We start from the raw sequence: 22,624 nt of genomic DNA on the forward strand, positions 1-22,624 counted from the left end.
AAATAACAAGAAAAAAGTAAAGTAAAGATTGTTAAAGATTTTCATGCAGCATTATCAGTGATAACTGCAACATTACACTTACAGTTCTTCATGACTTTATTGTACCTCATTATGTCTAGAATATCATAAGGAGACAAACAGAGTTTTTTTGGAACATGCAAAAAAAGATGCAATATGTTCCAATGAATAACATATTAGGAAGCTATTTATCCTTTAAAGCATCACTGGAAGATCATAGTTCTGTAATACTACAATTGTGAGAGAATACAAGCCATTTTGTATTGTATACAAACTATCTTGTCTTATAACTGAATGATGTCATAGGATTCAGCTAACACTGATGGGCGGGAAAATTTCACATTTCTACACACACCACTGTGGCTCTTATTGGGGCATGATCATTTCTTTGTTTGGGATACTATATTAGCTGGTCACATGATGTAATAAAACAGAAACTCTCAGTATACCACAAATGTGTGTGCTGTATTGATTTCTCCAAGCACTTGTAAAACAAATCTTATTAATTTGGCGTTCCAAGGGCATAGAAAGAGTGTATTTTGCTCACACAATGCATGAACTGCCATACAGCACCACATGGAATACATTCAGTTCCATAATGTGGAGCACAGGGAATCAGTATAACGCTATATAGACCCCCTGAAATCTGTTCTGGTGTGTGCATTAGACCTAACATGGAAAAATTCAGGAGTAAAGAAGTTTTTGCTAAAGATGCTTGCTATGTACAATTAAATGAAGGACAAAACTCTATTTATAAAAGGTTGTGAAGAAGTAAGGGTTACACAGAAGTAAAGATGCACAGGAGTGAAGATGCATTGGAGCTTGAAGAGCAGATAAGAGGAGAGAAGAATGTCATGTCCTTAGTGGAGGGTTGGTCCTGGCATATAAGAAGCAGCAAATTTGGGAAGCAATTTGTCTGTTATTAAGACAATTTTTATTTATATTTGCTTTGTGACCAACAACCAGTGGAGGACTAGAAGAAAGAGAAGAAGGGGAAAGAGTGAGAAAAAGATAAATTATTTGGACAACACTAATAGAAAAATCAAAGACAGTTGGTGAACTACATTCTTTAAAAAAGATGTGAAGGAAAGATATACAGGTGTATCATGAGTGAGGAATGGTTAAGAATCAGATAAGCGATAGTGGATAATTATGAGAAATTTCATAAATAAATGCATTTATTGAATTTTTCTGCACTCAGCCAAGTCATGTAATTATAGCTTTTGTTTGCACACCTCAAGTCTGTTGATGGAAATATTTGCTTAAAGGCTTTTGTATTGGGGATAAAAAGAACAGTTCTCCTAATGACCTTCTCTTTTTCTCTGATTTACAGGTGTAAACAGATGAGTTATCCGGATGACCTGCCTCAGATTGCCGTGGTGTTTATTTTTGTAAATGAAGCTTTGTCTGTAATTCTTCGCTCGGTGCACAGTGTGGTCAACCACACTCCTTCACATCTACTCAAAGAGGTCATCCTTGTAGATGACAACAGTGACAACGGTAGGTGAAAGCTTGATAACAATAGCAAACTATTCCACTGACAACATATGGAGTAAACAGAATTCTGCCTGTAGACAAGAAATTTATAGCGTTGTATTGTAATTGTAACTAGTGTCTACTGAAGAACATAAAACCAAATTATGAAGCTAAAACGTTTCTAGTGCTTTCTAAAAAAGGTGCTCACCAATCAAAGAAATGTAAAAAAAGTCACTTGGCAATGCTCATTATCTATCTACCTATCTGTAATAATTGGATGTCTTTCCTTTTGCTTTAAAGAAATCCGCCGCCAGCTATCTATCCATTGCTTTGTTTGATAAATAAGCAAATCAAACCACCAAGCAATGGATTGTACTCAGTGGCATGACACATCAGCATAATTTAGAATGTCTCAAGTTGTCCCATGATCGTCGTAAAAATAAAACACCACTCAGTTTGAGATTTACGGACTGGATAGGGCGATTTTATCTATAAACCACTAGACTTAATTAATGTTTTTTCACATTAGATGATATACCTGATCCAGATAGTAAATAAGTATTTCTGAAATTGGCAGCTTCACAAGTTTTGGTGATACATTCACTGTAATAGCATGAATTGTTAAGAAATGTAATTGAGGGAGCTTTTAGCCCATGCTGTTATTATTACAGATATAAAAATATTGTTCTCTTACAGCAATTCTGCCAGGTAGACTATTGATTTTCTTCTCTATTTCTCCAATAGCATAGATTTTTCGAGTAATGACAACTGTTATTTTGTGTCTTAGTTATCATGTTAATATATCAAAATCTTAGACTTTAAACTACATTGATATAAAGATAGAATTTAAGGGGATTTTTGTCTGTATATGTAGATATCATAGAAAATGGACCCCCTTTCTGGACCCCTCTCTTTGAGACAAAATGGAAAGTTACTCTGTAATAGCACATACTGATTTAACAGATGTGAGAGTTGCATGTTTTACTTTGACAGCCGTTTTTCAGAATGACCACCATGTAATGCCACATTTAAGCTGCAATACCCCCTGGCCACTATTTTATTTTTAAAATTAATTGTTTACTGAGGGCACTGGAAGAAAAATCTGCAAATAACTTATATGTAATTTGGATGGCCACTGATGGGGTGAAACAATCACTAAATACAGTGAAGGAAATAATTACAGTTAGGTCCAGAAATATTTGGACAGTGACACAATTTTCGCGAGTTGGGCTCTGCATGCCACCACATTGGATTTGAAATGAAATCTCTACAACAGAATTCAAGTGCAGATTGTAACGTTTAATTTGAAGGTTTGAACAAAAATATCTGATAGAAATTGTAGGAATTGTACACATTTCTTTACAAACACTCCACATTTTAGGAGGTCAAAAGTAATTGGACAAATAAACCAAACCCAAACAAAATATTTTTATTTTCAATATTTTGTTGCGAATCCTTTGGAGGCAATCATTGCCTTAAGTCTGGAACCCATGGACATCACCAAACGCTGGGTTTCCTCCTTCTTAATGCTTTGCCAGGCCTTTACAGCCGCAGCCTTCAGGTCTTGCTTGTTTGTGGGTCTTTCCGTCTTAAGTCTGGATTTGAGCAAGTGAAATGCATGCTCAATTGGGTTAAGATCTGGTGATTAGAGAAATACTTTGACGTAGTGTTGGGGCTCTATTGCATTGATCAATTCAGTAGCTAAATTTCTCTTGATTCATATGTTCATGGCAGTAATGCAGATTCCATTTTTCACATTTTCACTCTTGCATATAGCTATTGGATTTTTAAAGTCAGTATTCACACAGCAGTTTCTGCTATTTCATGTATTCCCCTTACATAGTCACTGGTGTGCATACCTTATCTCCCCATAAAGATCTGGTGATTGACTTGGCCATTGCAGAATGTTCCACTTTTTTGCACTCATGAACTCCTGGGTAGCTTTGGCTGTATGCTTGGGGTCATTGTCCATCTGTACTATGAAGCGCCGTCCGATCAACTTTGCGGCATTTGGCTGAATCTGGGCTGGAAGTATATCCCGGTACACTTCAGAATTCATCCGGCTACTCTTGTCTGCTGTTATGTCATCAATAAACACAAGTGACCCAGTGCCATTGAAAGCCATGCATGGCCATGCCATCACGTTGCCTCCACCATGTTTTACAGAGGATGTGGTGTGCCTTGGATCATGTGCCGTTCCCTTTCTTCTCCAAACTTTTTTCTTCCCATCATTCTGGTACAGGTTGATCTTGGTCTCATCTGTCCATAGAATACTTTTCCAGAACTGAGCTGGCTTCATGAGGTGTTTTTCAGCAAATTTAACTCTGGCCTGTCTATTTTTGGAATTGATTAATGGTTTGCATCTAGATGTGAACCCTTTGTATTTACTTTCATGGAGTCTTCTCTTTACTGTTGACTTAGAGACAGATACACCTACTTCACTGAGAGTGTTCTGGACTTCAGTTGATGTTGTGAATGGGTTCTTCTTCACCAAAGAAAGTATGCGGCGATCATCCACCACTGTTGTCATCCGTGGACGCCCAGGCCTTTTTGAGTTCCCAAGCTCACCAGTCAATTCCTTTTTTCTCAGAATGTACCCGACTGTTGATTTTGCTACTCCAAGCATGTCTGCTATCTCTCTGATGGATTTTTTTTTTTTTCAGCCTCAGGATGTTCTGCTTCACCTCAATTGAGAGTTCCTTAGACCGCATGTTGTCTGGTCACAGCAACAGCTTTCAAATGCAAAACCACACACCTGTAATCAACCCCAGACCTTTTAACTACTTCATTGATTACAGGTTAACGAGGGAGACGCCTTCAGAGTTAATTGCAGCCCTTAGAGTCCCTTGCCCAATTACTTTTGGTCCCTTGAAAAAGAGGAGGCTATGCATTACAGAGCTATGATTCCTAAACCCTTTCTCCGATTTGGATGTGAAAACTCTCATATTGCAGCTGGGAGTGTGCACTTTCAGCCCATATTATATATATAATTGTATTTCTGAACATGTTTTTGTAAACAGCTAAAATAACAAAACTTGTGTCACTGTCCAAATATTTCTGGACATAACTGTATTTGATCCCTTGCTGATTTTGTAAGTTTGCCCACTGACAAAGACATGAACAGTCTATAATGTTAAGGGTAGGATAATTTTTAACAGTGAGAGATAGACTATCCAAATAAAATGCAGAAAATCACATTGTATTATAATAATAATAATAATAATAATTTATTAATTTATATAGCGCTATTAATTCCATAGCACTTTACATACATTGGGAACACTGTCCCCATTGGGGCTCACAATCTAAGGTACCTAACTGTATGTTTTTGGAGTGTGGGAGGAAACCGGAGTACCCGGAGGAAACCCACGCACACACGGGAGAACATCCAAACTGCTTGCAGATGGTGTCCTTGGTGGGAATTGAACCCAGGACCTCAGCGCTGCAAAACTACAGTGCTAACCACTGAGCCACCGTGCCACCCTTGTATAAATTGTATACATTTATTTGCAGAGAGAAATAAGTATTTGATCCCTCTGGCAAACAAAACTTAATACTTGGTGGCAAAACCCTTGTTGGCAAACACAGCAGTCAGACGTTTTTTGTAGTTGATGATGAGGTTTCTGCATGTCAGGAGGAATTTTGGTCCATTCTTTTTGCAGACCATCTCTAAATCATTAAGATTTTGAGCTGTTGCCTGGCAACATGGAGCTCCAGCTCCCTCCATAAGTTTTCTATGGGATTAAAGTTTGGAGAGTGGCTAGGCAACTCCTTGACCTTAATTTGCTTCTTTTTGAGACACTGCTTTGTTGCCTTGGCTGCATGTTTTGGGTCATTGTCATGTTGGAAGACACAGCCACGACCAATTTGTAATGTCCTGATGGAGGGAATGAGCTTGTCACTCAGGATTATATGGTACATGGCGCCATCCATTGTCCCATTGATGCAGGGAAGTAGTTCTATGCCCTTAGCAGAGAAACAAATTAAAAAAAAAATGTTTCTACCTCCATGCTTCACAGTGGGCACGGTGTTCTTTGGGTCATAGGTAGCATTTCTCTTCCTCCAAACACGGGAAAATGAGTTAAAGACAAAAAGCTGAATTTTTATCTCATCTGACCAGAGCACCTTCTCCCAATCACTCTCAGAATCATTCAGGTGTTCATTAGCAAACTTCAGAAGGGCCTGCACATGTGCCTTTTTGAGCAGTGGGACTTTGCAGGCACTGCAGAATTTTAAGCCATTACGGCATAATGTTCTACCAATGTATTTCTTGCTAACAGTGGTCCCAGCTGCCTTGAGATCATTAACAAGTTCCCCCCATGGAGTTTTAGGTTAATCTCTCACCTTCCTCATGATCCTGGATACTCCACAAGCTGATATTTTACATGCTACTCCAGATCAATGTCGATTGACAGTCATTTTGTATTTCTTCCATTTTCTTACTATTGAACTAACAGTTGTCTTTTTCTCACCCAGAATCTTACTTATGATTTTGTAGCCCATTCCAGCCTCGTGTAGGTCTATGGTCTATGATCTTGTCCCTGACATCCTTAGAAAGCTCATTGGTCTTGCCCTTGTTGTAGAGGTTAGAGTCTGACTGATTAATTGAGTCTGTGGACAGGAATGTTTTTATACAGGTGAAAAGTTAAAACAGCTGTCTTTAATGCAGGTACCGATTTGATTAGGAGCATCTAACTGGTCTGTAGGAGCCAGAAGTCTTAATGGTTGGTAGGGGATCAAATACTTATTATTCTCTACAAAATGCAAATAAATTTATTTGATTTATACAATGTGATTTTTTTAATTTTATTTTTCATATTGTATCTCTCACTGTTAAAATTAACCTACCCTTAAAATTCTAGACTGTTCATGTCTTTGTCAGTGGGCAAACTTGCAAAATCAGCAAGGGATCAAATACTTATTTCCTTCACTGTACATATGCATAATAAAAACATCCTGATCATTCCAACATAAAATTTTTCTATGGAAGGATCAAAGAGTGAAACTTTGTGTTTGAATTAACTTGAAATGTCAAGTATCTACTTTAGGTTCAATGAAAAACAGTACATTGTGGTAGCAATAAAATTATATGTATACTTCAATTAAGGAAACCTGTGTCAGATTGCAACTTTGCTTTAGAAACTGAGGCATAATGAACTGATATATGTATATTAAGGGTCCATTTACACAAGCGATAATTGCTTAAATTCAAATACTTATGACTCATTATCAACAATAGTTGTTATGTAAATAGAGTGAGCAACCAAATGAAATGCCGAAAAGCATTCATTTATCAGACATGAAAATGTAAATGTGAGCAAAAAAATGCTTGCTGCTTGCTCCCTGATCGTACACTGTAAATAATAAATTATTGGTTTGTTCAACTAAATGCTTTAAGAGGCGTGTTATCTAAATTAATCAGAGTAACTTCATCTCTTTCAGTGGTTGATTGGACGTAGGTTCAATTCTAAACTGATCTACCTTTGTATTCTGCAAGTTGATCAGCTGCAGTTGGAGTCATGCCAATTATCTTCAGTGTGAATATAGTGAGGGACATTCAATTGAGCACCTATGTGATCGAATATGATCGATTTCTTACATGATTACCATTATATGTCAACACTTATCTGACATTGATTCGAGATAATTTATTTCTGGTATGGTTAATCTATTGTGCAATTAACTTCTCATATAACTGGACCTTTAATTTTCTTCCAGTTGAAATTTGGTGGCAGCATGAAGTCGAGTATTTTTGGCCCAATTAAATTCACACTAATAAAATGCTCTATTCATTAAAGCACCGCTCAAGCCATTTTTTTATTTTACCACTGAAGTGATGTTTTAAATCTAGTCTGGCGGCTTCATCTTCTCCGGCGATTTGTGGCCTGCAGCTCCACTGTTTCATGGAGTGCGACAATGGTCACAACTAAATACAACTCTATAAGAGCCTCGTTCTTGCTCCCATAGACTTGTATTGCACACTTGTGACATAACTTCTGACTTCCAACCAGGTAGGAGTTACGGGCACCAGATGGTGCCGTGGGACTAAAGAAATGCTGAAAAAGGTGATGCTGCTGGAGGGTAAGTTTAAGACTATGGGCAGGGTACTTATGTTTAAAACATCATTCCAGTGCTGAAAAAAACAAAAATGCTCTGAATAATCTAACTAGATTACCACATCAATTAAATTTTCAACTATTGTATGTGTTTAGAGTAACATTTGTTGAAATTAATCCTTCCTTTGTTTCAGTTGAACTGAAATTTAATTTGGATCAATATGTGAATAAGAGATACCCTGGACTTGTGAAAATAGTTCGTAATACCAGACGAGAGGGACTGATTCGAGCTAGGATACAAGGATGGAAGGCTGCAAGTGCTCCAATAGTTGGATTCTTTGATGCTCATGTGGAATTCAACACTGGCTGGTAAGGATACACTGTTTTATCATTTTACTTCCAAACATGGTGCAGGAGTGAGCACATGGTGACTCCGTCTGCACCATTATAGTCAATGGCCTTGTTGGCGCATATGTCCGAGACCCGTTTTGCATGGGGTTCGGACAGAAGCCCCAACAGGACCATTGAACAGAGATCGGAACGCAATGGGAAAGGGGCCTAAGGCGTACTTGCACTATACTAAATGGGCATTGCACATTATATTGTGATCTGTTTCACTATCATCCATCAAAGGTTCTAAGGCTTTTACGCATTCAAAACTATATCTGAAGTAATATTTCAATAATAAAAACTTAAACTGAAGCAATCTTCAGAAAAAAATGTAATGTTTATGTGCTGCCCCCGCGTCAGCAGCCTGCCGCTGCTGCTTGGATCCGGATCCCCGGTGGCTCGAGGGGTCTCCGGACCCAGGGGTCGGGGTTGCGGTCGCATGGCCACTCCGAATAAAGGGGGTTATTTACAGGGGATTGTATGGACAGTTTGTGATGCCACCCGTGGTGCATGATAAGATGGAGTACCACCGCTGCAATGGGGAGTAACCGGTGGCGATGGTGTGGGCAGCCAGATGTTTAACCCCTCCATGGGTAGGGGGGATGCCCCGGGACTCAGTGTAGGTGACAGGGAGGTGCCGTTGTGATGGTCAGGGATCACTTAAGTACTCCCTCAGTCCAATAACGCTGATACCGACAACCGTGGTAAACCAAAGTTCTTTATATCACTGCAGCAGGGAGGGAGCACGCCTGGATCTTGTGCCCATTGGTGTTGCTTGTTAGCCTGTGGTTTTTTCCGTGGCACCTTACTTCTAACTGGTCGCTTTAGCATAGAACTATCGGGTCCCACTCACTAGTATGGCTAACTGGATGAGCTTGCTCTCAGGGTTCACGCTTAGGATTTTCTGGACTATATATTGGATAAGTCCTATCCCCGTCGTTGCGCTAGTACCCCGATTTTAGAGCAGGTGGAGAACGGATCTTGAAGGTTCCGTTCTCATCAGGTAAATTGCCAGGACGCCTAAAGCTCCTTCCTTACCTAGGGTCCACGTACCCTGTCATGCCCTAGCCCCTGCCCGGTGATGGCACAAGGCCACCAACTGTCCTCCTCGACAGTCCATGCCCCTTGTCACGATCCCCTGCGACCGGGGTCCAGCTCCTACAAGGCCCAGACCAACGTCTGCCACCTAGTAGCCTCAAGTAGCCGAACTCCTGACCTCTCCTCTTTAGAGTCACTTCACAACTCACTGTCTCCTAACACTCCTGACCTCCCCTTAACCAACCCCCCAAGTGGGCGACCCTATTCCTTTCAGGTCAGCCACTGGTGTGTCTGGTGGGTGTGCTGCAGACTGTTCCTAGGATTTTGATTAGCTTGTTCTTGGCAACACCAAAGGTCAGGGATCCGTAACCAAGGATAAGGGAATATCGTACAGCAGGGCAGATTACACAATACCCTGTGACGACCTCATAGGCCAGGGCGTCACATTTAAATCAGCTGTTTGTATATATTTTTAAAATTTTCTCAATTTTTTTTCCCATATCATAATCTGTATTTAAAAATAATAAATAGAAATCTTGCAATCTGCACACTGGTCACTGAAGCTTTCTTAGACTCTAATTTCCATTGTTTAACACTAGAAGTCCCAGAAATTTTGAGCTCGCCCCTGAAGTCCCGAAAGAGGGTCAAATGACCCTTAGTCCAAACTGACAACTGACAACTCTGATGGCTCCAATTAGCATCCTTTTATTTGTAAGTACATTAGGTGAGGATGCAGAAACTAGGCAACTGCTTTATTAATGAACAGGGAATATACAGTATGTGTAAATTAACAGTGGAATATAGTTTGGCAACGGTATGGTTAACAAACACAATATAACAAAAACTTGATTTAAACTATAGGTAATTTTAATGATAGCTTAAGCGCTAAAACTAGTTTGTATGTGTAAAAGAACAAACTTTAAAAGATTGCTGAAAATTAGAAAAATATTACAGAATTTTTTTTTCAAGAACAGCACCGAAAAAGTCCACAGGTTGTTTGTGGTATTTCAGCACAGCCCCATTCACTTCAATGATCTAAGCAACAGTACTAGTCATGGACAGTTGCGGTACTGAGCCGGACGAAAGTAGTCTTGTTTCATAAATCTCGGGAAACCAAGTTAAATACTCATTTTGAACTTGGTAAAAGCTGTCATTGCAGATAAAAAATGTAGTTACAAAGTTCCAAAGCAAGGTGTGAAAACTAATTGAGAGGAACATTGGGTAGCTGTTAGGGTCCCTGGTGGTTTCCACATATGTCCTCCCATCTGTTTACCTTGAGGTGAAGCATAACTGCTTTGTCTTTATTAAAAACAATGTTATTGTGGAATATTTGACCTTACTAGTGAAGGAGAACATGTAGAGTGTGGTCCACCTTCTCATCACTCTGAATCTTTAGCTATAAATATTGTGTATTTGTGGAATCATATTCAGAACAGGTAGGATATGGTTACAGTGGGGATAAAGAAACAAGTGGAAATTTTACAAATCAATACCATGTTGAGTCTAGCCAGCCGTAAACTGACCATTAGTTTGGAGGGTTATATTTTTTTTTACATAAAAAGAAGAATATCCTACGTGACATTTTCCAAGTTAATTTCCAAATAACTATTACAATAAAACAGACTGAAGCACTATCTACCTCTTATTCTCTCTATGGAACATGAAGTTGCCTGTTGCCTGAACGAGCAGGCTGAGAACGAGATAATTACTTACTTTGGATGTCCTAGAAGTGACAGCTTATTACACCCATTAGAGCATGGCTTAATGTTCCGTCAGTCACATTCTGCAGTGCCAGAAATATTTCCTTGAAATATTAATATGTACTATGAAGAGGATATATAGATGTAATACAAATAATAACAAGGGGAATGAAGGATCACAAAGCAAAGCTGAGCACGGTTAACCTCTAGGACTTTTAAAAGTATTGCTCTAAAAAAAACCAATTAGGAATACATTATTTTTATTCTAATATAAAGCAAATAACAAAGGTAAAATAGATTCATCTCATCCCATTTTCTGAACTGCTCTATCTGAATGCATCTGACTACAAGTGGTTCATCAAATGTTCTTATTGCTGCCCACTAATGGAGATTTTTATTGCAAATCCATATCCATTGAGGAGGCGCAATGAATCCCTACATTATAGAGATTTGTCAGTAATGTACACATGCTTTGCTTGCAAAATTTCCAAGGAGAAGGAAGGAGATTTACCTTTTATACTAGAGATGGAAAAATATTAGTGAAGGTCGAGCGTGCTCACCACTGCTTGATAGTCGATCGAGAATCGGCATGCTCAGGCACGCTAGGTACTCGATTGGCTATCTCTGGTGTTTGAACACCATGCTTGAGTCTCCCCCCTGCATATTTTGCAGCTGTTTTTCAGCCACTAAACATGCGGGTATTGCCTGCCAATCACGATAATGCCATAGTCATTATGGCATAGTCCTAGATAATGCCATACTAGCGTTACTGTGATTGGCTGGCTGTATTGTACCTTCAGCTCTATATAAGACCTCGTGACACACCACTCAGCTCACTCTATGCCACAAACAGTGTAAGGAGAGCTGCTTAAAAAGGGTTAGTGTATTAGAGGAATATAGGCAGGGATTATAGTTTTTTTGTTCTTGCTACTGCAATGTAATTCCAAAAGTCCTTTTCAGGGCTAAAATAATCTATTATATTCTTTAAAAATACCGGTTAGCTGCATTTAGTGTAAGATTAGCTGCTGGAAAAGGGATAGTGTATTAGAGGCATCTAGGCAGGGATTATAGCTTTAAAGTGTTTGCTGCTAAAATGTAAAACCAGAAGTCCTTTTCAGGGCTAAGTCTAAACTATTCTACTCTGTAATAATACAGATTTTGGCTGCATTTAGTGTGGCGCTAGCTGCTGGAGAAAGGATAAGGTATTAGAGGCATCTAGGCAGGAATAATTGCCTAATAGTACCTGCTGTTGCAATGTAAAACCAAAAGTCCTTTACAGAGCTAAGTCTAATCTATTTAATTCTCCAATAATACTGCTTTTAGCTGCATTTAGCATGTGGATAGAGACTGGATAAGGGATAGTGTATTAGAGGCATGTAGGCAGAGTTTATAGCCTTACAGTCCTTGCTTCTACAACATAAAACCAAAAACTATTTAAAGAGCTATGTCTAATTTATTCTATTCTCTAATTATACAGCTAATATAGGAATTTAGTGTAGGAAGAGCTGCTGCTGAGAAGGGATAGTGTATTAGAGGCATCTAGCCAGGGATTATGACCTTACAGTCCTGGCTGAGGCCACATAAAAAATCTATTCTATTCTCTAATAATTCTGCTCTTAGCTGCATTTAGTGTAGGCCTAGCCGCTGAAGAAGGGATAGTGTAATATATGCATCTAGGCAGGGATTATTATCTTACAGTCCTTGCTGCTGCAACATAAAACCAATAGTCCTTTTCTAAGCTAAAGGCTACTTTACACACTGCGATATCAGTCCCGATATCGCTAGTGTGGGTACCCGCCCCCATCTGTTGCGCGACACAGGCAAATCGCTGCCCGTGTCGCACAACAGCCGTCACACATACATACCTGTCCGGCGACGTCGCTGTGATGGGCGAACCGCCTCCTTTCTAAGGGGGCGGTCCGTGCGGCGTCACAGCGACGTCACTGAACCGCCGCCCAATAGCAGCGGAGGGGCGGAGCTGAGCGGGACGTAACCTCCCGCCCACCTCCTTCCTTCCTCATAGCGGCCGGGAGGCAGGTAAGGGGAGCTTCCTCGTTCCTGGGGCGTCACACGCAGCGATGTGTGCTGCCGCAGGAACGAGGAACAACCTCGTTACTGCTGCAGTAACGAGATTTGAGAATGGACCCCCATGTCGCCGATTAGCGATTTTGCACGTTTTTGCAACGATGCAAAATCGCTTATCGGTGTCACACGCAACGGCATCGCTAATGCGGCCGGATGTGCGTCACGAATTCCGTGACCCCAACGACTCCGCATTAGTGATGTCGTAGCGTGTAAAGCCCGCTTAAGTCTAATCTATTCTATTCTCTAATACTGTTCTTAGCTGCATTAGAGTAGGGACAGCTGTTGCAATACATAAGTACTTTCAGGCCTACATCTATTCTATTATAGTCACTATTACTACTGCTCTAAGCTGCATACCTCATTTAAAATACTTAAGGTGTGCTGTGAAGGTTGGACAAGTGGACATTCCACTGATGGTGGTGCTCGCTGAGGACATGGGCCAAGGTAAACTGTGCCTGCTGCGGGAGCACAACATTCTCATCATCTAGACCTACAATACTTTTCAGATGGACATGGGACACCAATATTGAAGCCAGAACAGTAAAGGCCGCTTTACACGCTGCAACATCGCTAGCATCGGCTAGCGATGTCGTGTGCGATAGCACCCGCCCCGGTCGGTGGCACGCTATGTGGTGATCACTGCCGTAGCGAACATTATCGCTATGGCAGCATCACACGCACATACCTGCTCTGCGACGTCGCTGTGACCGGCGAACCGCCTCCTTTCTAAGGGGGCGGTTCGTTCAGCGTCACAGCGGCATCACTGAACCGCCGCCCAATAGAAAAGGAGTGGCGGAGATGAGCAGCCGAAACATGCCGCCCACCTCCTTCCTTCCTCCTTTTCTGTTGGACGCAGGTAAGGAGATGTTTGTCGTTCCAGTGGCGTCCCACATAGCGATGTGTGCTGCTGCAGGAACGACAAACAACATTGTTACTGCAGCAGCAATGATAAGTGGGAAGAGGGGGGCATGTCACCGATGAGCGATTTTGAACGTTTTTGCGACGATTCAAAATCGCTCAGAGGTGTCAAACACAACGATATCACTGAAGCGGCTGGATGTACGTCCCAAGTTCCGTGACCCCAACAAGATAGCTTTAGCGATCTCATAGCGTGTAAAGCCACTTTTAGAACAGCTGGTTGCTTGGATGGCAGATAATACTCCCAGTGTGTTTCCCAGCACAACCTTGTCTTCCACACAGTCCAGTGTTATTAGCCAAGAGTCTGTACTACATAATCCCCACTTTGATATTCCTTCCTCCCACCATTGTGAGTCCCAGTAGACAAGTGATCCCACAGTGGAACACTGTGAGGAGCTCTTTACATTTACATGTATTGATTCTGGCCTCTTACCCTACACATTTCAAGAGAGACATGAGAAGTTTGTGTGCAGCATTGCGCAAATATTTTAGTAACCACTGTCAGAAGAAGACGATGGGGGGAACAACAATTGCTGCCTCAAGAGGGGGATGATGATGAGACACAGTTGCCAACAAGTTATGTTGTTAAGTCAACAAGCCAGGAGGAGGAGCAATGTATGGCACACTGAGTGAACTTTGCGGAGGCTGGGACCAAGTTAGACCTGGGAATGGCTCACTTGCTACTAATGTCTAGGATTGCAGGTCTTAGTTCCATCAGGGGTTCAACCACATTCTATAATAGTTCCTGCACCCCCTTCTTCTCCTCATCCCCATCTCCAAATTGTCGCCCATATGAGTGGCAAGCTGCTAAGGACTGTAGCATTCCCTCCATAAAACAGCAATGGGCTTTGCTGAAACTAATTTCTTTAGGTGATAAACAGCACACTGCCGCAGAGTTGTTGAAAATTTCAACAGACCAGATAGATCTGTGGCTCTTAAGCCTGCTTTACACGTTGCAATTTCGCATACGATATCGTATGCGATTTGCAATGCCCCCATCGTATCTGTGGCACGTTCAATTTGTTGAACGTGCCGCACAAACTATTAACCCCCGTCACACATACTTACCCGTCCATACGACCTCAATGTGGGCGACGAACGTCCACTTCTTGGAGTGGGAGGGACGTTCGGCATCACATCGACGTCACGCGGCAGCCAGCCAATAGAAGCAGAGGGGCGGAGATGAGCGGGACGTAAACATCCCGTCCACCTCTTTCCTTCCACTTTGCCAGCTGGAGCCGCGGGAGGCAAGTAAGATCTGTTCAATGTTCCCGGGGTGTCACACACTGCGATGTGTGCTGCCTCGGGAACATTGAACAACTCGACGTTCAATTCGTCAGGATTTAACAACGTGTATGCGATGAACGTTTCAATGTTCAATCGCAATCGCACATACCTGTCACACACTACAATGTACCTTACGATGCCGGATGTGCATCACTTACGACGTGACCCCGCCGACACATCATAAGATATATTATAGCGTGTAAAGCGGGCTTTAAGACTGAACCTACAACCAGGCATGGTCATGTGTGATAATGTCCAATGCCTGGTGGCAGCTTTGAAGCTTGGTAAGTCTTCACACGTGCCATGACTAGCTCATATGCTCAACTGTGTGGTTCAGCAAGTCCTGAAAACCCACCCATATTTGCCTGAGCTACGTGAGAAGGTACTCCGTGTGTGCACCAATTTCCACAAGTAAGCTACAGCTGCTACCAGTGTGGCAGTGCTACAGCACTGCATGCAAGTGCCAGGTCACTGACTGGTGTGCGATGTGCGATGTAATTACACATGTTGTCAAGGCTTGTGAGCAGCAGAGGTTAGTAGTTAAATAGCAGCTACAACATGTGTGACGCCCTGGCAAAACCAGGTAGCCACAGATGACTGTACCCCCCACCAAGGGGACAGGAATCGTTTCCTCAGCAGCAGGGAGGGGTTCAGTCAGTCGGAGGAGAGCAGCAGAACAGTCAGGAGTCTGTCTCCTGGGCTGCAGAGAAAGTTGCAGAGCGGTCAGGGTTTGGAGCCCCTGGACTGCGGGAACAGGTCAGGCACTAGGAGGGGACCCAAAGTGGACCAGGGCAGGGTAGTGGCCCGCCAGCATTGGGAACCCGGAATAGCGCAGGGAAGTGGACTTCCCCCGTTCCAACCAGAGGCGCTAAGCAGACTACAAGGTGAAGTGCAACAAAAGAGGGCTCCTGCTCATTGCACCGTGTGTGGGACCAGCACACCCCTCCGAAAGGCTCCTGGTCACCGGCAAGTTGGCTTACAAAGGACTCTGTGTTTATGAACACACACATCAGCCTAGCTTCATCGAACACCAAGACAACTGAACTGTGAGTTTCGTGCTCCCTGCAATCCCTGCCACCACCATAACTCCCAATTGGGCCCCGGGACTACACCTCCCCTACCCGTGGAGGGGATTCCACCTTGCTGACCCACACCCCCAGTCCCAGGCACAGTCCCCAGAGGCAGCGGCAGTGCCACCATCTCATCACCGCAACCCAAGGGTGGCATCACGGACAGTCTCCCTTACCTAATCCCCCTTTTTGCTGTGGAGCCTGGGATCATAGACTGGGTCACGCCACCGTGATACCTACAGAAGTTACCCCTTGGCCCGGATCTGAGTACCTCCTATCCCTGGGCGACAAAAATTGGCATCACGAACAGGATTTTTACCCCATTCGTGACCTGGATGACGTGCGCCTTGTAATCCGTGAACTGTTTGAAATTTTGACCTGCCGCCATCTTGCTTTATTTATTCATTAGAAAATTGAGATGTGGCAAAGAATTCATTAGACAAGGCAAAAAATTGTGTGATGAATTAAACATTTCAGAGTATTTGTTGGTGTACACTAGGGTCCTACCTAGCTTGAGAAATACCAAGATGAGATCAGAGTGTAAGGGACCCTAAAAATGATAAGTATTAAACCCTAAAAATGATTGATAAGTATTAAAATGCCAATGATACAAAACAATCTTTCAGCAATAGATGTGTTCACTGATGTAGTCACATGAGAACTAGCCACAATTGCCCAGAAAAACATAAGAACTAATTTTAATTGCAGAAAAGAGGCTGTTGGAACTTGAGAAAGATCAGAGTATATCAGTCACACTGTTGTACAAAAGGGGAAATGTAGTTATATTGGATGCCCAGAAGTATAGATGTATGTGTTTAGACATTCTTAAAGGTAGGGATAACTATGAGATACTCACAGTAAATTCTACTACCAGTATTACTTTTAGGGAGGAGCTCAAAATCATTGTGGAGGATGGACTGCAGGAAGGTCTGATAAGCAAATCAGAATCAGAATTTCTGTTGCCATTCTGTAGTCCCTACTTGCTACTGCCTCCCAAAGATGCATAATGGTCTGAAACCCTTCAAGGCGAGACTCATTGTGTCAGAAGTTGATAGTGTCAACCAGAATGCCAGGATTTATCTGGACAGAATACTCAGGCCTTTTGTTGTAGCATTACAATGATATACCCTTGACACAACCAATCTGATTCTTAAGCTTGATGGGTTAACATTTGACTCAGACTTTCTCCTAGCCAGCATTGACATGGAGTCCCTTTATTCCTCCATCCCACATATATAAGGGATTGGAGGTTCCTAAGTTTTTTTAAGAACTTGCTCCTGGGCTGGTGGGAGGATACAATGGTCTTTGGAATGTAGAGTGAAGAAAGGGTGAGTAAGGTTGAGGTGAGATGTCGTATTTAGACAACATTTTTGTTGTATAGATGGGGTCTACCACAAAATCCGCAATCCTTTGTGGACAATCTAAATTGTAACCCAATTGGTTTGAGATTCACTTTTGAGACGAGTTATGATTTACTACCATTCTCGGATGTGCTAATCAGCAAAACACATGGCAGAAGTATGTAGATGAAAGTGTTCAGTAAGCCTATGGCCACAAATATTTTTTTATGCTAGGATAGCAATCACCCTGAGCCCCTTAAAAGAGGTATGCCCAAGGGTCAGTTACAGAGAACCTATACTAAAATACGTATCTTTAACACTAGAACTACTGGACTCGTGACACCTATATAGAAATACATGGTGCAAAGTAGTCAAAATGACTACCTCAGTAGTTCTAGTGTTAAGGAACAAGCAAGAGACTGGGAGAAGATATTTATTAATAGAGGTTACTATAAAAAACACTTCTCAAGGAAGCATTCAGTGAAGCAGAAGGATGAAAAAGAGATGAGTTGTTGATATCCAAATCAAAAACAGATGAGGATGAAACAGGAATAGTAAGGTTTATCACCACTTTTCACAATGGAGTTGGCGAGGTACGAGCTGTATTTCAAAAATATTGGTCACTTTTTAAGACTGATGAAGATCTAAGAGGAGTTACCAGTGATCACCTTAATATAACATTCAAAAAGAAAATTGATGGCCTTTCCTAAAGAAGAAGTAAAGTTTACTTTGAAACTCATTGAATAAACCACCTTTTATTTTCAACCCTGCTTTTATATTGTATTCCTTCACCGACAGCAGTGCATTATTAACCAAGTTTTTATTCCCGTTTTCCCTTGTATTTCGTAACATACAAAAGGGACATATTGCTGAGAGGTAGGCTGGTGCACAGCCAATTTAGATGTCCCAAAACTGTCTCCTGGCAAACTCCAAAAATTACTGGCTGCTATACATGATGTGGCTGCATTGCATGTGCACATGTACTAAAGGGGAAATCCTTTAGAAGTGGTATCAAAGGACAGGAATACATTATAATTAACTTTATAAATTGTAAAACGAAAAAAGTTGTTTACAACACTATGTGTTCTTTTGGTAAGGAATATATAGGTAAGACCAAAAGGGAGTTTAGGAGACAGGTTGGGGATCACTTTGGAGACATTGTCCATAAGAGCGATACACTTCTGTCCCATCATATCAAGCAAAGTCATGTTGGGTCTCCAACCCTCAGCTTTATGGGAATAGAGAGGATTGATAAACCTGAATTAGGTGGAAATTGGGACGGGTTGATCCTGCAGAGAGAAGCTAGGTGCATTTTTCATCTCAAGACTGTGTCTCCAAGAGGCCTTAATGAGCAATTACATTATGGGTGCTTTTTGTGATCCTCTTATTTTGTGGAATCATTTTTTCCTCTTGTACATTAATTATATCTGAACTGTATGGTATAAAAAAAAACTCTTTATCAATCAGTTTGACTAATATTATGACTATGGATGGTTTGTTATTTATCCTGCCCAATAGAAATAAGTCGTAATATTAGTGGCTCAATAATACATCCTAACTTATAATGAATAAATGTTCTATTAGGATGTGGTTTGGTAGTTATTTTCCCCAAAGTGCAGCATTTTTTGAAGACTTAAAATTAGCTAACACTGCACAAGAAATATACAGTAGGTCATATGTATGTTTTAATTTTATTGATACTCATATAGAATGGCGGGATATAGCTGCATTTATTAATGAAACATGTGTGATAGTAACGCACGATATTATATTTGCATTGCACTGCACTGAGAATTATTCCGGTGCGTCATTGATGGATGTCAGTCATTGATATCCTGACGCCTCATTGGTGGATGTCAGTGTGAGGTATATCTAACGTCAATTCTGGATATCCGAAGTAAGTACTGTAGGTGGCTTAGTGGCCATGTTTGTGCATTGGGCTAAAGCAAAGCACTGTAATCTGTTACTTCCGGTCAGGCGCACAGGGTACTGGATGTTGTTTGACGTTCATATTGACCCCTGACAAAAATCATTGAATCCCCTGGCTCTGAGGATGTTTTCAGTTGTTTACTTTTGTTCAAAAAAAGCAGATCACAGACAGGGCACAAAACTAAAGTAATTTCAAATGGCAACTTTCTGGCTTTAAGAAACACAAAAAAAAATCATGAAAACATAATGTGCTAGCCAGTAACGGTTACTTTTCAAGACAAAACAGGGGGAAAAATTATGGAATCACTCAATTATGAGGAAAAAATTATGGAATCACCCTGTAAATTTTCATTCCCAAAACTAACACCTGCATCAAATAGAATCTGCTCATTAGTCTGCATCTAAAAAGGATTGATCACACCTTGGAGATCTGTTACACCAAGTGGACTGACCTGAATCATGGCTCCAACACGAGAGATGTCAATTGAAACAAAAAAGAGGATTATCAAACTCTTAAAAGAGGGTAAATCATCATGCAATGTTGAAAAAGATCTTGGTTGTTCACAGTCAGCTGTGTCTAAAATCTAGACCAAATCCAAACAACATGGAAAGGTTGTTAAAGGCAAACATACTGGTAGACCAAGGAAGACATCAAAGCGTCAAGACAGAAAACTTATAGCAATATGTCTCCATATCAGGAAATGTACAACAGAACAAATGAGGAACGAATAGGAGGAAACTGGAGTCAATGTATGTGACCAAACTGTTAGAAACAGCCTAAAGGAAATGGGATTTACATACAGAAAAGCTAAACAAATAGATGACTGCCTGAAGAGAACATGTAAATTTCCACAATCATTGATGATATGGGGCTGCATGTCAGGTAAAGACATTGTCATTACATCTTCAATAAATGCCCAAGTTTACATTGAAATTTTAGAGACTTTTCTTATTCCATCAATTGAAAGGATGTTTGGGGATGATGAAATAATTTTATCAGGATGATAATGCATCCTACCATAGAGCAAAAACTGGGAAAACATTCCTTGAAAGAAGACACATAAGGTCAATTTCATGGACTGTAAATAGTCCAGATCTCAATTCAATTGAAAATCTTTGGTGGCAGTTGAAGAAAATGGTCTATGACAAGGCTCGAACCTGCAAAGCTGATCTGGCAACAGCAATCAGAGAAAGTTGGAGCCAGATTGATGAAGAATACTGTTAGTCACTCATTAAGTAAATGCCTCAGAGACTGCAAGCTGTTATAAAATCCAGAAGTGGTGCAACAAAATACTAGCGATGTATTGGAGTGTTTTTTTGTTTGTTTTTCATGATTCCATAAATCTTTCCTCATAATTGAGTGATTCCATAATTTTTTTCCCCTGTTTGGTCTTGAAAAGTAACCGTTACTGGCTAGGACATTATGTTTTCATGATTGTTTTTTAGTGTTTCTTGAAGCCAGAAAGTTGACATTTGAAATGACTAGTTTTGTGCCATGTCTGATCTGCTTTTTTTAAACAAAAGTAAACAACTGAATGAACATCCTCAGAGTCAGGTGAGTCCATAATTTTTGCCAAGGGTTGTAGTGTGTTTGGCTGCAATGATGCAGCATGGTATTATATGTCATTTTCAAATGGACACACTGCGATCCAGAAATGGCAGGGTGACATAGTAACCCTGAGATGGAAAATGAAGTATACTGAATCTTTGAGATTAATTGGAGTACTTCCTTCTAATTTCTGGCAGTCTTTGCACATAGTGCATAGGCTTAACTACTGTTAAAAATGGGGAAAAAAAACATATTTGAGGCTTTCCTCTACGTGCCTTGCAGGGTCTTTTGGAGTCCCTCCTAATTTTTGGCAGAATTTTAATATAGTGCATTGGCTTTACTAGTGTAATAGTCCTACTCTTAATAATGGGAGCAAAAATTTCTAAGCCCCTCCTCTGCTTATCTTCCAGGGTGTATTGGAGTATCTTCTTATCTTTGGCAGCCCTTGCATATAGTGAATAGGCTTTCTTAGTGTAGGAGTCCCACTCCTAATAATAGGAAAATGTTTTTTTGAGGCCCTCTTCTATGTGTCTTCCAGGGTGTATTGGAGTAACTCTTTCTAAGTTTTATGAGGCTTTGCATATAGTGCATAGGTTTTGCTAGTGTAGGAGTCCCATCTTAATAATGGGAAAACAAAAATTCTAAGGCCATCCCCTACATGTCTTCCAAGGTGTATTGGATTATCTTCTTCTAATTTTTGGCCATCCTTACATATAGTGCATAGCCATTACTAGTGTAGGAGTTCCACTTTTAATAATGGGGAAAAAATGTTTTTCTGAGGCCCTCCTCTATGTGTCTTCAAGCGTGTATTGGAGTACCTCTTGGCGCAGCAGTCAAGGACCATGTGTGACTGCTGCACCACAACAATATTGGTTCTCTGGGGCAATTGATGTCAATATTTGTGCCACATGAGTGTGGCTGAGCAGAAAAGTACTTTGAGCTGTTGCATGAGGTATGAGGGCTCCCAGCACAGCAGTGACACCTGTCACTCATCCACCTTATTATTTCTTATGTTAATAGTCTAGGAAGCTAATGGCAGTACTTTGAGCTGTTTTGGCAGCTTTTGGGCTCCCCTAATGGTGTTGTCTATGCCTTTTTTTCTTCCCATTTACTTCAAAGGGGTTCAGATATGTTCATCTAACTGTTCATCGAACTGTTTGGCGAACCCGAACTGAACTAAACCTTGAAAGGTTTGCTCATCTCTATTCATAAACCAATATTCCTGAAAAGCAATTTCAACAACTAGTGGAATCTTTGGCATGAAGATTTGAAATCCAAAGTGTGATGGTGATAGAACAATTTCTTTACAAGTGTCCCTCAGAAATACGGGGAATAGGTCAGAGAGCACACGCCACACACCTTGGATAGAGCTGCAGGCCTGGCTGATGAGGCCCTTACTATCCGACCGCAATGGAGGAGGCTTCTGGACAATAAGCCACAGCCTGATCCTCCTGCACCTCGGCCCTCTCCAGTTATATTTGCCCCTCCACCCAGCTGCAAGCCGATGACAACCACAACTCACAATCCTGGACCCCAACAGTTCCGACCATGCCCTATGGGAATCACAAAGAGGATATTTTATAAGTGTGGGCAACCTGGGCACTTGCAATCCAGTTTTTACGCAAGGACTCGGAGGGGCCACCATGCACCTCCATCTCGTCCGGTACATTTTGTGCACTCCATCCCGCATGAGCAAGAGTTACCACCACCTCCACCGGAGTGTACCTCTGACCCCTGCACCATATATGCCCTATGCCACACCTTCAAG

The 22,624-nt window shown here is 41.2% G+C and overlaps 1 protein-coding gene across 1 annotated transcript in view; it reads left to right on the plus strand.

Moving 5' to 3' along the window:
• GALNT9 (polypeptide N-acetylgalactosaminyltransferase 9) overlaps window positions 1-22,624 on the plus strand; it is a 678,907-nt gene that overhangs the window by 325,210 nt on the left and 331,073 nt on the right. Inside the window, exons 3-4 of the mRNA XM_075321947.1 lie at window positions 1,352-1,518; window positions 7,745-7,919. Coding sequence (XP_075178062.1) covers window positions 1,352-1,518; window positions 7,745-7,919 — 342 coding nt within the window. The remainder of the gene's footprint in view (window positions 1-1,351; window positions 1,519-7,744; window positions 7,920-22,624) is intronic.

This window comes from Anomaloglossus baeobatrachus, chromosome 1, assembly GCF_048569485.1.
Source record: "Anomaloglossus baeobatrachus isolate aAnoBae1 chromosome 1, aAnoBae1.hap1, whole genome shotgun sequence".
NCBI classification, from domain to species: domain Eukaryota; kingdom Metazoa; phylum Chordata; class Amphibia; order Anura; family Aromobatidae; genus Anomaloglossus; species Anomaloglossus baeobatrachus.